This window comes from Camponotus floridanus, unplaced genomic scaffold, assembly GCF_003227725.1.
Source record: "Camponotus floridanus strain SB8 unplaced genomic scaffold, Cflo_v7.5 scaffold6, whole genome shotgun sequence".
NCBI classification, from domain to species: Eukaryota; Metazoa; Arthropoda; class Insecta; order Hymenoptera; family Formicidae; genus Camponotus; species Camponotus floridanus.
In genome coordinates this window covers 3,528,913-3,542,173 of record NW_020229769.1, presented here as the reverse complement: position 1 = coordinate 3,542,173, position 13,261 = coordinate 3,528,913, and the positions used below count along the sequence as shown (strand labels likewise).

Here is a 13,261-nt window from a genome sequence, read left to right as displayed (position 1 = left end):
ATAAAAGGATCTCGTAATGAACGACGTTTGCTGTTATAAAATGAGGATTACATATTATTCGTCGCATTATCAACGATCGTCATCATTATCATCATTTTTTGTTTACTATCATAAGATTTAATTTTATAATCACTATTTTTTCAATTTAAGAAAAGTGACTACCGTTATCCATTTAAACAAATGATTCGTGTTACAATTTTATAACGATATGTTATATTATATTTTAAAACCTTAACCGAATTCATCACCTGTCCATTCTTTAAACATTGTATTTATTTTATTATAGTTTTGACTTAACTTTAATGTACATAAAACAAGTATTCGGTCCACAATTCACCGTAATAGTATGAAGTTTCATCGACAATAGGATAGGAAAGCCTAGCATTCTGCTTAATATTGCTATGGAATAAATGTATATATATATATATATATATATATATATATATATATATATATATATATATTAAATAACACTATTTCTTTCTATACTATCATATTTATCGCTCTCTCGTTCAAACAATGCATTTTACAAAGATCAACTATATAATGTAGATTATTATGCTTACTTAGACTAATACGATTCTCATCTAATAATGTGTAAAATCGTTTATATAAATTCACATTCTTGTTATGCAAATCGATAACAAATGCTTTTAAGATCTTATTTCCAGTTTATTGTAAATTTCAGTGTAACTGGATCTTGTTTTACCAAGCCTCTTTGATATTTATATCATTTCTCAAAGTTTTGCTGTTTTATTATAGATAAAATAAAAATAATTATGTAATTAATATAATTTCATCAATTCTTTCTTGACATTGAAAGATTTCAAGTTCTCATACAAAACGCATTATTTTTATATATAATTAATGATAAATAAAATTGTAAAAATATAATTTTGACAAAAGTAAGTCACATAAAAAAATTTTGTTTATATATTATAGAATGTTTATAAACAACTTTATATATATACCAACTTGTACTATTAAGTGTGTAAATAAGTTATATATTTTTCCATTACATATGTTTAGCATATAAAGACACTGTCTATTATTTTTACAAAAAAGAATTGATATAATTGTTACATTTAAAATATAGAGATATAAGAAATATTTTGCTAGTGTCTAAAAATTTCAATGGCATAAGATTAAAAGTTTATAATATTCTACTATAACTGATATAATTATAAAAAGTAACATTAAATTACTATATATAGTATGATTTACAAAATTTGATAGTTTTAATGAATTCTCTCTTATAATGTTTTAAAAAAAACTTTCTTAAAAGGACAGATAAATATAAGAATTGGCTTGCCATACGGAAAATACTATATGTTGTATATATATGTATATATATATATATTTATACATATATATATATATATCGATAATTGCACAAATATTGGTAAAATAATCAAAAATAGTTTCTATTTAATCTAATCATGTTGGAGATAGAAAAGATTGTAACAGATTTATACTATTTAAGTGAAAGCAAATTTACTGACCTTTTTAAAGATCTTTGTCAGATATATATTTACCATAAAATTCAGAATGTTTCGTGAATATTAGCAATTTTTTCTACTAAATCTGACAATTCGACTTTGGACAATACGATCGCAATGTTAGATCCTATGCTTCGCTTTCCGTTGCACCATCACCTTCCATAATAGGTACTATTAAATTATCCTTTGACATCAGATTATATTTTGTCACAAATGAGGTAAATCTATAATAAAGCAGTATGTTATTTTCATTACAATATAGTATTTTCATTATATAACATATAAATGGCTGAATAAAAATATGGATAGATTGCATTTATTACCTGCGGCAAAGGAAAGTCTCATTTTCAAATTCATCAAATATTGTTCTATGGTGGAAGTATGCATGTGAGAAAATTCTATAAACTCTACGGCAGACAGAACCAAGTTTTGCTACAGAAGATTCCTTAATGCTGATTCTAAAACAGGAATTCATATATTACAAGATTAGAATGATTAGAAATTTTACGTAGAAAAATTTAATATGACAATTTTTGTAATATAATTAATAAATAAAAGATAATAAATTTTATAAATGCGGCATATATATATATATATATATATATATATATATATATGTAAAAAGATTACCTGCTGGGAAAATATTTGTTGCTGTTAAGTAAACATGCTGCTCCATCCAGTGTATGCCGAGTATAATCAATTGCAGGACATTCTTTGGGAGTTTTATGTGCGGCACACAAAAATATCCACTGTTCTGTAGCTGTCATCTGTGTGCATGTTTCAGGATGACATTCTTCTTGTAATCTCACTGCCAAACCATTAAGCTCCATGCAGAATTGCCTAAGATGTTCATACTTCCATACTCCTTCATCATTAGCTTCTGGCATATTAAGTATTAAATCAATGTTAGATGGATCTCTTCTGATCATTTGTTGGATATATTGTTGCACAGCTAGTGTACTATCCATTTCTTCAAACGGCTCATCGGGCCACCTACTGAAGTCCTAGAATAAAATAAAACTTTGAACATATAAGCTTGATAAAAATAATTAAATTACGTCAATGCTTTTAAACAATCGATTTCTTCTTTCCTATATAGGTCATCATGATGTAAAAATAGATTATATACAATAGAAAATATAAACTCTGTGCATTTTACTTCAATTTTTAATACCAATAAAAAATGTCAAATTTTGAGAAAAACACGATCTGTATAGTTTTAAAAATAAAATGGAAAACTTTATACAATTATATTTCGCACGAGAAAAATAAAATAAAATAAAATAATCTGATATAATTTCCTCATGCTTTGGTGGGAGCTAAGAAAATGTCACACTCGTAAAATCACATAAAATATCTTATATAAAGAATATTTATAAATGCACAAGCGATTCTACGAGAGAAAAAAAATGGCAATATTATTCTCGTATTGTAAACAATACTCGGTTTATCTTGCATAGTTCATTGATTTTCATCAGGAAAGTCACAAAAGAAAGGGGAAGTGTCAGGGAATCTGTAGTAGAAAGATATAGTTGGCATGATGCGGACTTGACAATCTCAAATATTGCTCGTGAATACAAATACAACACTTTTTTGAGACGAAATTAATAACCTCTGCCTTCGTTCCGGGCCTGTTTCTTCGCAAGATAGTAGGTCCGTCCGCCATCTTCATCTTGCCAGTTGTTGCACTTGACTGACCGGTATGCACGCTCGATTAGCGAGGGCGAGGAGACGACCACTCCGTCGAAGTTCTCGTCGATAGATGCACCCGCGAATGCGAACCCTATTTCATTTCACCCTAGAAAAGACGAATCAAGTCTGAAAGTTGCCTAGACTGTTTCTCCTAGAAAAATTACGCAAGCGTATAAACTCGTATTTCAAAATATTGCGCCAGTTTTAAATTCGCACGAATATCTCGTCGACGATACTTCACAATTATTTCGTCGACGAGTCGGATCAAATCGTATCCATCTAATATTCATATATATATATATCAATTTCTATGTATATCAAAGCTCGAGAACTCGAATTTTTAAAATTTAAACCTCACAGCAACTTATAATTCAATGTTTACATTTGGCAAAGTAACAGGTTTCAAAAAGTTTCACATTTATGAATTATAAATATGTGAGAAACACAGAGAGAGAGATAAAGAAAATTACAGCTAAATATTTTCTTTACATTGTATCTAGAAAAATATTTATTTTTCTTTTTAGTGTATTATATACAAATCTGTAAAATAGTGTTTTTTATTGTATATCATTCAGTTGATAAAGCACTCTCATTATTTGCTTGATTTTCGATATACATTTTTGTCACTATACACTTTGTCATATGACAATTACATGGAATATCATGCTCTACTTCCTCTGCGTCCAACAAATTTAGTTCTATATTATAACGTCTCGGATTTGATGTGTCTTTTTTTAATTCCAATTTGAAAGCGATAGGTTCTTTTTCTATCACCTTTGTATCTGTAGGTAGAACAATTGCAGTTTGTTTCCAATGTGTTGCCTCATCATAAGGTGCTGTAGATAGTTTTGAACCATCTGGGAATTCAACCACAAACCAAATACATATCCCTTGATATCTTCCATTCTTCTCACATACCGATACATAATCGTCTCCACCTAATAGATTTAGCTCCTCTATAGAGATGCAATTTAAATCCAGCCAAGCAAGCAATTTTCCTTCTGCCAAAAGATTATCTTGATTTAGAAGTAGCACTTCTGGTTTCATTGATTTAATTTTTCTATATTCTTTTCCAATACATCTAAATAAAAATTGAATATATTACTGAATAAGTATAGTTCTTGAAACATAAAAAAAGAAAATAAAAAAGAGAAATAGGAGCATTATTATTTTTTTAAATTTAATTAGACATATTTGCCATTATTTTCTTTTTTGTTTTATTTAAAAATAACACAATTACCTCATACTGACTCCACATACATTATCCCAAAATTCATACATAGATGGTAATTGGCAAGGCGAAGCATACAATTTTGCTATGGATGGGAATAATAAACCATCCTTTTGCAAGAACTTATCTCTAGCAAAAAGTACAGAATCTAACATTCCTTCGTGCACTAGATAAAAACCCATCCATTCTGAGATAATTATATCTACTTTCTCTAAACTGTTTGGATCAATATCTTCTACCTTACTATGAATTATTTCAACTGTATTTTGTATATTATTTTCAATCAACACTTGTTCAATAGTCTTTACTAACATGCTTGCTTCCACTGCATATACTTTCTTTGCACCAACTTGAGCACAAAAAATTGATAATATACCTACAAAAAAAAATATACATCACAATATATAATTAACATTATTATACATTGAAGAAAATAACATGTATAATATATACTCTTAATAGTTAGTATTTAATTGTGACAAAAAAATTTATTTAATTTACCTGAACCAGCACCAACATCCATCACTATCTTACCCTGAAATTCATCTTTCATATTAAAAATAGCATTTTTGTATGTTAAAACACGTGTTTTATCACTTAGCATTAATTGATGAATCTAAAAATACATTTAATAATAAACACATACATATAATTATATGATTGAATGTATATATTTTTTTATTTTTTAACTTACGTCGAGTTCTTCGTAACTTTCAAAATATTCATCCATGGTTTATTGATACATACAGATATAACCTAAAAAAATTTTAATTTGGAATAAAATAACCTACACTTTTATTTTTTTAATATTGTTATTTAATTTTTATTTTTCCTATTCGATATCAATTAAAAAGATGTATAAGTCGAATATATAATTTATAATCATTAAGAGCGTGTGTAAACATGTAAATGTCGTTCAATCTATTCAATGTTTCACTCTATGTCGATGCAATCTGTCTTCATATTATAATTCTATCTTTTAGAAATAAGCAAGAATAAATAAACATACAAGAAATTGAAGAAAATATTTATTAGCACATTATATATTTTATAATAAAAATAATATATATTGCATCTTTTTAAACACAATTATTCAAAAGTTAATATATGTAATGCCCATAATTATTAAATTGTAACTAATTATTATATATAGAAAGCAAGATAATGAAAATACAATTGATTATTTGATATTTTAAGAATATAAATGAGTTAAGAGATTTTAATTTTCTCTGTTTCAGGCTTCCTATTTTTTTGCAAGATATTTATTTATTTAAATAATAATAATAAAGCTACTTCTTGTTTAAAGATTGATTTTACAATTCAGTTTTACTTACATAATCAATTTAACTTATATAAAAAATAAATATATATTCTATATATATTAAAGATATTACATTAATCTTGATTTTACAAAACAAAAATAATATTTATAAGATTCATATCATTTATGTGTAATTTTTAATATTTAGGATTAGGCTTTGGGTTACTATTATTTAATACTTGTTCTTCTTTTGCCTTCATACGTTTTTTAAATTCCATTTGTTTTTCCAATTGCTTCCTTTTCCTTTCTATTCGTTGTATCTCGTTTGCTGATAATGCTATAAAAATTAAAGATGATGCTTAAAACATCTATTAGAATTTATTAAAAAGTTATTTTGTATATAAAATGATAGTTGAGTTTTTATAATAGTTGTGAATTTACTTTATTCCATCTAAATTTCCTGAAGTTCTGTGGGAAAGAGAATTGCATATTTTTATATAAAATAAATTATGTTTATATGTATATATATAATTATAATAATATACTCTATATTTCTTTATATTTAGTATATCATAATTTTATAAAGCAATTTCAAAATAATAAAATCAAAATCTAGTATGTTAGTTTAGTTTGAACTAAAAAAAATATCAAGAAAATTTTATACACTCTTTTAAATGGATCTAGATTTTGCAATATGAGTCTGCAGCATGCATTAATATCACAATTAATATAATTTTGATCAATATTGAATATATTCACTTATATAGTACCTTGTTTTGAACTGTCTTCAGTTTTAGTATCCGTTTTGTCACTTTGTACTATCATTAACTTTTCCTGATTTAATAAAGGTTGAAGATCTTCTTGAGAGTTAATCATTTCGGATAATGATGGATTAGTATCTGTTGTTTCCTTTTTTGCAACAGGTACTAGAATACACTCTTGATTTGTAGTAATTTAAATTGGATATATGTATTATAGAGCATTTCACAAACATATGATTAGATGAATTTATTTTTTACAAACCTTTATTTTTATCTGATTCCAGATCTTCATATTCTATCTTACAAATAGGAGCTTGAATAGAAACATTTGACTTTCCTTCAATCTGCTTATTAGCTGATTGTACTATATTTTTCTGTTTGTCATTAGTTTGTTTAGGATTAATTTGTTTTTGTGATTGCAACTCTCTTTCAATTTTACCTCCAAATGACAACAAAGCTCTCCTTAAGCCATTTACAGCAGAACCCTATAAATTAAAATTCTTATAACTTTTCAGTCGAATATAAAATATTGTATGTATTATTTATCTTTTTCAAATAATTGATATATACAATTCTTGCATTGTGTATTGACAAGCCTTTTGTAGATTCTTCTGCGCTATAATAACCAATATCTTCATGAAAGGTTCCATTCTCCAATTGAACTTTAACGGAACTAACACATCCAACATTGCACTTGGCACCAATGATTTCAACATAATCTGCAATAAATTTAAACTTGTGTTTATATGTAAGTTCAATAAGAGAAGACTATTTATGCTTACATAAATACATTATTCGAAATTGACTACAGATATACCTAAAGTTTGATGAACAATAGTATGATTCCATTTTTCTTCTCCAAAAACTTTATTAGCTGTTGAAATTAAATCACGATGCTCTGCTGCAAAATCCATAGATTCCATTTTCTCAGATTTCTTTGCCACAGCTTGTTTTGTGACAGGCTGAGAAGTGGAAATATTTATAGGTTTTATTTTTGTACAATCGAAAAATAAATATTTTTGACTATGAAGCCAAAAAACCGTTATCAGCTCAAATGAAAATTACTCACAATTTTAATACATGATAAAAAATCGTGCCCATTATACATCCTGTCGAGAAATTCGCGCCAAAGATTTGCGTCTTTAAATCGCAAATTTTAGCGCGCAAATAAAATTGAGAGGAAATGAAAAAGAAACGTAGAGTATTATTGAAAAAAACAACCAATCACAATCGATAATTATCGGAAACTGTCATTTTAAAATCTGAAACATAAAGGTCTGTCCAAATAGATATGCGTACTCACATATGGACATGCGCAGAAGAATCAACCAATCACGTACTTAAGAAGAATACAGCAATATGGCGTTCTTTAAATCAGACTTTTTGATTGGTCAATTTCTCTTTTTCATATGCTTTGTGACAAATGTATTTGAGTGTAGATCATAGACCTTATAAGTATGGACTGGCAATACGTATCAGACTGTGTCCGGAGGAGGTTAGAGAGAGAAACATACTTTTTGGTACTTCTCTTTCTACAAGTGCAATGCATACTTTCGGACACTTGTAGAAAGAGAAGTACTAAAAAGTATGTTTCTCTCTCTAACCTCCTCCGGACACTGCTTCTCTACAGAAACTATAGGCAATTGCCAGTCCATATCTGTAAGGTCTATGGTGTAGATACAGGTGTATGGCTGTGTTCCAAAATTCACTGCCAGTACTGAAAATCTATAGTTTACGTGACGTACACTGGCAGTGAATTTTGGAACACAGCCTATATATTATTGTACTTTTTTCAAAAGCATACATTTAAAATATAAAATATAAATGATAAAGAAGGTTGAGATTATAACGATATTATGTGTAATATTTAGAGATGGCAACATTTAATAATTGCATATAATTTGCATAAGGAAAATCTTAAAAACAAGGATTAAAACTAATAAATTTTCAGTAAGTTATTCAAATACTAAATACAAGACACTTCAATCTTATTTTTATAATTTTTAAATGAAAAACTTTGCTTTATACTATTACTTTTTTCTTTTTATCACTGCGAATATAAATGTAAAGATATTTCTCTCTCTGCGCCTATCGTATTGACATTTATAAATTAAATATTTTTATCTATTTTTATATCGTCCATCGCAGACGACAAAACGTCACCCAACCACTTTAGCAAGACAGCTATTTCAAAAGTGTGACGCGCTGTGGAAATGCGATTTGTTTTATTATCGTAACAACATTATTCAATTTACTTATCAAAGATTATCCGTACAGTATTCGCGACTGTTGATTGACATAAGTGAAAGCATTATTCTTGCAATGCGAAGATTCAGGAAGGCGTTTGATTAATGCAGAAGGCGAACCCTGATATCTCGATTAATATAAACGATTATGAGGATGGGATATATATATATATATTGTGATAGTGGTGCGATAGCTTTTGTGTGACATATAGACGACACCCTCGCTTAGTTAAACATGAGATTCAATGATAGGGAGCTCGCAGAGGCGAGTTTTGGGCCCGCTGATCTCGAAGGACGTCTAAATCATAAGCGGGCTCATAAGTCAGGTTAGTTTAGTGTGAATAATAATTAAACACTTTTTATGCAGTACACATACAACAGCTCGGCTTAATCTCTGTTCTTTCTCTCCCCTATTCCTGATAGTCGTCTGATAATTATTCGATATCGAAAAAGATAAACAATACCTTTTATTTACCTATTGTACATATTCTGACTCTTTTGTCGAGAAATTATATTTAATTATTACATTGTTGTGTGCTTACACAATTATCTGCTTTTATGATTTACATTTCTGATTTATACTGAGAATTATTTCAAACATTGCCACATTATTCCACTTTGCAACATAAATTAGAATAAATAAATTTTAAAGAAACAAGATGATTCTAATTCTAATAATTCTTTAAAGAATTTTTAATTATTTGAAATTTATAATAAAATACTTGACCTAACTTTAGGAGTGAGTTTCTGCATGAAAACAAAAGAAAATAATTTATATATATTCTCATTAAAAAGTTTATTATCTTATATAATTAATTAGAGAATAATGATTACTTCTTTTTCTCAAACCTTAACAATCTTATTATGCAAATTTGTTGTATGAATGATAGAACAGATGCATATATATTTAAATAATTAACAAGATAATATATATATTTTTAACATACAATTTATTCATTTTCAGTGTTTAAAGAAAAATGGTTCAAGTTGCGGTACAATCTGCTATTTTACTTCAATATTAATGATTTAGGACAAATTGATAGGAGACAACCTGCTGGTGTCATTATTCTAGAAAATTGCAGCATTAACATAGATACTTCATCAGAAGGAGTATTTGCATTTAGTATTTCATTTCGTGATGAACATGAAAAACGGCATGTATTAAGTGGTCGATCAGAGTCTCAAGTGGAACAATGGATTAACGCACTTAAACAAGCAAGCTATGAATATTGGCGATCTCGCTTGATTGTGCTTCAAGAAAGATTGTGCAAGAAAACTGGTAAAGATCCCTTGTTAATGTATCCTAGGAATCAAGGTGTTGTACGAGATGAAGCTTGGGAACCTGCTTCTAGCTTCAGATCTCATGTACGTTCATTTGCAACATCAGTTGGATCATCATCCACATTGAATACAATAGCCAGGGAAGTTAATCTTATAGAACTTTAATACAGGATAATAATTGTAACTAGACTTGTTGAATTAATTTAATGGTAGTTTTTGAAATTTTTATTTTAGATATTGAAAGATCTGCATAATATAATGAACGAAATAGTTACATACAGTTTTTTATTTATAATATTGTCACTGCCATTTAGGCAAATTTTGAGATGTAGTTTCATCAAATATATAAATTATAATTATTTATACATTATTTATGCCAAATCAGATAAAATAGAAAAGAAAGTAAAATATTGTAATTGTATAAACTAAATTTGCTTTGTATAATAATTTAATATAATATTAAAATTATTTGCATAGGGAATCAAAAACTACTATTAATGCAAACGAAATGATTTTTCTCTAACACAAAAACAGAATATTGAAAAAAACAAAAGGAAAGATTAATAAATTACGAAAATTTATGTAATAAGTATGCAGTTGTAATAAAATACAACATGCAAAATATATAATGACATGTATATAATCTATACTCGCCTATAGCAATATTGAACAACAAATTATGATATGAAAATATGCTAATTTAATAATATTTCTTATAATTAAGTACATTAAGTATAATTAAGTATTCTTATATTGTGTGTATATTGGATAAAAGATAATGCATCAGATACAATCTTTAGAAAATTATAATTATTTATTTGCTAATCATTTCTACCTCTGCAAATTTGATAAAGTATTTAAAACTATCAAATACTCACTTCTATTTATAACAAATTTATGTAGTAATGTTAATGTTAGAATAGAAAAATAATTTTGTAAAATAAAAAAAAATTATTTTTATAATCTTTGTATATTCTTCTGAGTGATATAAACAAGTTCATCAAATATTTCATAATTAGGAGGTAAATAAATATATTTGTAATAAATATTATTTATCCTTTTTACATATGTTTTATATATAAGGCAGATATAATTCCTTTATTATATGTATTAATTTTATAAAAATCCACTGTACAAATTCTTGTAAAAATAATGGAAAAGTCATTATTTAATATAACTTTTTTTAATGATATATGTATATAAATCCCATTTTTCTATATTTTTAATTTAAATTTTTTATATGATAATAATTTTATTGATAATCACATTATTTATTATTTAAAATCACGTTGATTTATATTATTTAAAAAAGATGGATAATAAAAAAATTAAATTATCAAAAAAGCAATTAAACGATAGCGAGAAATAAAATGTGTCTCCCAAAAAATAATTTTATAAAAATTATCAAAATATTAACAAAAAATCATGAATTGATTGACAAATACAATGCATATCTAAATATCTTTCAAATCATTGTCAATTAAATTTACCCTTCTGTCAAAGTATATACGCGATGATACTTTGACAGTTTTTCAAGAGTGAAAGACACCGATTAGTGCTACCTTTTATCGAGAGATTTTATCAAATCATAGTTGTATTTAAATTGATATTAAGAAAATGGATATTGAATACAAATTCCTGAAAGAAATCGACTGCAAACAAGGGGCTGTCAGAGCTGTACGATTCAGCGGTAAGGAAGTCGCTATGAGGTTATTAATAATGTATTTATATGAATAACATATATATTGACACATGGTTTTTTTGTTTTAGTTGATGGTTCTTATTGTGTAACGTGCGGATCGGACAGAAAAATAAAGCTATGGAACCCATACAAATCAGTTACGTTAAAAACATATGGTGGACATGGGGACGAGGTTATGGACGCCTGTGCGTCCTGTGACAGCAGCCAAATCGTGTCCTGTGGTCTGGATAAATCTGTAATCCTCTGGGATGTAGCAACTGGTACGCCTGTACGCCGCTTCAGAGGTCATGCAGGTCCAGTTACAACAGTAAGGTATCTTGTCATCACACTATTCATTTTCATTTTATACTAATTTTTCTTACAACTCAAATGACTGAGCTAAGTTTTATATATTTTATTACCACAGATTCAACGAAGAATCATCGATGATAATCTCTGGTTCTCGTGACAACAGCGTTATGTGTTGGGATGGACGTTCCAAAGCGCAAGAAGCAGTACAATCACTGAATGATGCCAAAGATTCTATTTCGAGTGTGAGAGTTTCAGATCATGAAATCTTGTCTGCTTCTTTTGATGGCAAAGTACGTACTTATGATATACGTATAGGAGAACTATGCGCAGATTATATGGGAGGTACGTAATGATAAGAGGTAGCGTAAGTAGATTTGTGATTCATCGATCAAAATATAAAAATACAAATTTTTTTAGATGCAATTACATGCGCCAGTTTTACCAGAGATGGCCAATGTCTAGTCGTCAGTTGTGCAGATGATGTAATTAGATTAATCGATAAAGATTCGGGAGAACAACTTGGTGAATTCAGAGGCCATACCGGAAAAGATCTATGTTTGGAATCAAGCGTAGATTACCAAGATACAAAAATTCTTTCGGGATCGGCGGATGGAAAGTTATGGATTTGGGATCTTGTCTCTCAAAATGTGGTTGCAAATCTCTCAGGACTTAAGCCAACTAAATATGCTACTGTATCTATAAGTGTTCATCCACAGAAGAATTGCTTTTTAGCCTCCAATGGATCTAATGTGTTAATGTGGAGTACTTTATCTCATACAGATGATGAGTAATACTAAAATTTGTACCATTATAAAGATAATGTAAGTTTTCAAAATTTATTATTTGCAAACGTTTTTATCAATTTTACTACAAAATAAAATTATAAGATACTGCAGTAAGTTATTTAGCACTTTAAAATATACCATATATTCTTTTAATAATGTTTACTTGATTATCTATTTAATGATTTCTATAAAAATTACTTTATATTTTTCTCTACTTTTTGAATAATTCTACCTCTTTAAATGATTTTACTTTTTTTTAAAAAAATCATCATTATTTGATATAAAAAATGTTGAGCAACATTATCATTCACAATATTATACATTATGATATTCTATTGTACGAGAGTTTAATTTTTATAAAAACAAGTATATACTTTTAGAGAGAGATTTAAATATTGACATTTGTGAGAGATAAACAAGTATATAAATTCCATTTGATTGACACGAAAAAATTTTACGATACACGTCCAATGTGTGTATACATACACATCACATACGTGCGCACACGCTTT

General features: G+C 27.5%; 5 protein-coding genes across 7 annotated transcripts; 2 read left to right on the top strand and 3 right to left on the bottom strand.

Annotated features, from left to right (window-relative positions):
* Positions 1–1,395: 1,395 nt before the first annotated feature.
* On the bottom strand, positions 1,396–3,282 carry LOC105253894 (MOB kinase activator-like 4). Its single transcript, XM_011262237.3, has 4 exons — positions 3,112–3,282; positions 2,130–2,503; positions 1,823–1,957; positions 1,396–1,723 (listed from the first exon to the last, which is right to left on the bottom strand). Exons 1-4 carry the CDS (start codon positions 3,169–3,171, stop codon positions 1,627–1,629), a joined length of 666 nt encoding a protein of 221 aa, XP_011260539.1. The 5' UTR covers positions 3,172–3,282; the 3' UTR covers positions 1,396–1,626.
* A 430-nt stretch (positions 3,283–3,712) lies between these two features.
* On the bottom strand, positions 3,713–6,020 carry LOC105253895 (protein arginine N-methyltransferase 6). Its single transcript, XM_025413077.1, has 5 exons — positions 5,946–6,020; positions 5,117–5,178; positions 4,924–5,038; positions 4,432–4,798; positions 3,713–4,272 (listed from the first exon to the last, which is right to left on the bottom strand). Exons 2-5 carry the CDS (start codon positions 5,150–5,152, stop codon positions 3,759–3,761), a joined length of 1,032 nt encoding a protein of 343 aa, XP_025268862.1. The 5' UTR covers positions 5,153–5,178; positions 5,946–6,020; the 3' UTR covers positions 3,713–3,758.
* Positions 5,874–7,722, bottom strand: LOC105253896 (DNA repair protein RAD52 homolog). Of its 3 annotated transcripts, XM_025413080.1 has the most exons (7): positions 7,514–7,722; positions 7,262–7,406; positions 7,015–7,163; positions 6,707–6,929; positions 6,454–6,621; positions 6,125–6,151; positions 5,896–6,020 (listed from the first exon to the last, which is right to left on the bottom strand). In XM_025413080.1, exons 1-6 carry the CDS (start codon positions 7,550–7,552, stop codon positions 6,135–6,137), a joined length of 741 nt encoding a protein of 246 aa, XP_025268865.1. In that variant the 5' UTR covers positions 7,553–7,722; the 3' UTR covers positions 5,896–6,020; positions 6,125–6,134. The 3 variants fall into 3 exon arrangements, with proteins under 3 accessions (XP_025268863.1, XP_025268864.1, XP_025268865.1); XM_025413078.1 differs by lacking the exon at positions 6,125–6,151 and having other exon boundaries at positions 5,874–6,020; XM_025413079.1 differs by lacking the exon at positions 6,125–6,151 and having other exon boundaries at positions 5,874–6,020; positions 6,454–6,609.
* A 656-nt stretch (positions 7,723–8,378) lies between these two features.
* On the top strand, positions 8,379–10,322 carry LOC105253897 (pleckstrin homology domain-containing family J member 1). The gene is made up of 3 exons (XM_011262241.3): positions 8,379–8,394; positions 8,593–9,016; positions 9,655–10,322. The coding sequence occupies exons 2-3, from the start codon at positions 8,926–8,928 to the stop codon at positions 10,134–10,136; spliced, it is 573 nt and encodes a 190-aa protein (XP_011260543.1). The 5' UTR covers positions 8,379–8,394; positions 8,593–8,925; the 3' UTR covers positions 10,137–10,322.
* A 1,121-nt stretch (positions 10,323–11,443) lies between these two features.
* Positions 11,444–12,824, top strand: LOC105253898 (WD repeat domain-containing protein 83). Its single transcript, XM_011262242.3, has 4 exons — positions 11,444–11,661; positions 11,742–11,985; positions 12,080–12,306; positions 12,382–12,824. The coding sequence occupies exons 1-4, from the start codon at positions 11,589–11,591 to the stop codon at positions 12,753–12,755; spliced, it is 918 nt and encodes a 305-aa protein (XP_011260544.1). The 5' UTR covers positions 11,444–11,588; the 3' UTR covers positions 12,756–12,824.
* The last annotated feature ends 437 nt before the right edge of the window (positions 12,825–13,261 follow it).

Bases quoted from the DNA above. Each gene is read 5' to 3' on its own strand.
- LOC105253898 (XM_011262242.3), top strand. From the start codon at position 11,589: ATGGATATTGAATACAAATTCCTGAAAGAAATCGACTGCAAACAAGGG. The intron at 11,986-12,079 runs GTATCTTGTCAT...TTATTACCACAG, and splicing joins GGTCCAGTTACAACAGTAAG to ATTCAACGAAGAATCATCGA. The intron at 12,307-12,381 runs GTACGTAATGAT...AAATTTTTTTAG, and splicing joins ATGCGCAGATTATATGGGAG to ATGCAATTACATGCGCCAGT.
- LOC105253896 (XM_025413078.1), bottom strand. From the start codon at position 7,552: ATGTATAATGGGCACGATTTTTTATCATGTATTAAAATT. The intron at 6,622-6,706 runs GTTTGTAAAAAA...CTACAAATCAAG, and splicing joins GGAATCAGATAAAAATAAAG to AGTGTATTCTAGTACCTGTT. The intron at 6,021-6,453 runs GTACTATATAAG...TAATTTTTATAG, and splicing joins TGAAGACAGTTCAAAACAAG to CATTATCAGCAAACGAGATA.
- LOC105253894 (XM_011262237.3), bottom strand. From the start codon at position 3,171: ATGAAGATGGCGGACGGACCTACTATCTTGCGAAGAAACAGGCCCGGA. The intron at 1,958-2,129 runs GTAATCTTTTTA...TTCCTGTTTTAG, and splicing joins AACAAATATTTTCCCAGCAG to AATCAGCATTAAGGAATCTT. The intron at 1,724-1,822 runs GTAATAAATGCA...GCTTTATTATAG, and splicing joins GAGACTTTCCTTTGCCGCAG to ATTTACCTCATTTGTGACAA.
- LOC105253897 (XM_011262241.3), top strand. From the start codon at position 8,926: ATGAGATTCAATGATAGGGAGCTCGCAGAGGCGAGTTTTGGGCCCGCT. The intron at 9,017-9,654 runs GTTAGTTTAGTG...ATTCATTTTCAG, and splicing joins TAAGCGGGCTCATAAGTCAG to TGTTTAAAGAAAAATGGTTC.
- LOC105253895 (XM_025413077.1), bottom strand. From the start codon at position 5,152: ATGGATGAATATTTTGAAAGTTACGAAGAACTCGAC. The intron at 5,039-5,116 runs GTAAGTTAAAAA...ATGTATTTTTAG, and splicing joins AAAGTTACGAAGAACTCGAC to ATTCATCAATTAATGCTAAG. The intron at 4,799-4,923 runs GTAAATTAAATA...TTTTTTTTGTAG, and splicing joins GGATGTTGGTGCTGGTTCAG to GTATATTATCAATTTTTTGT.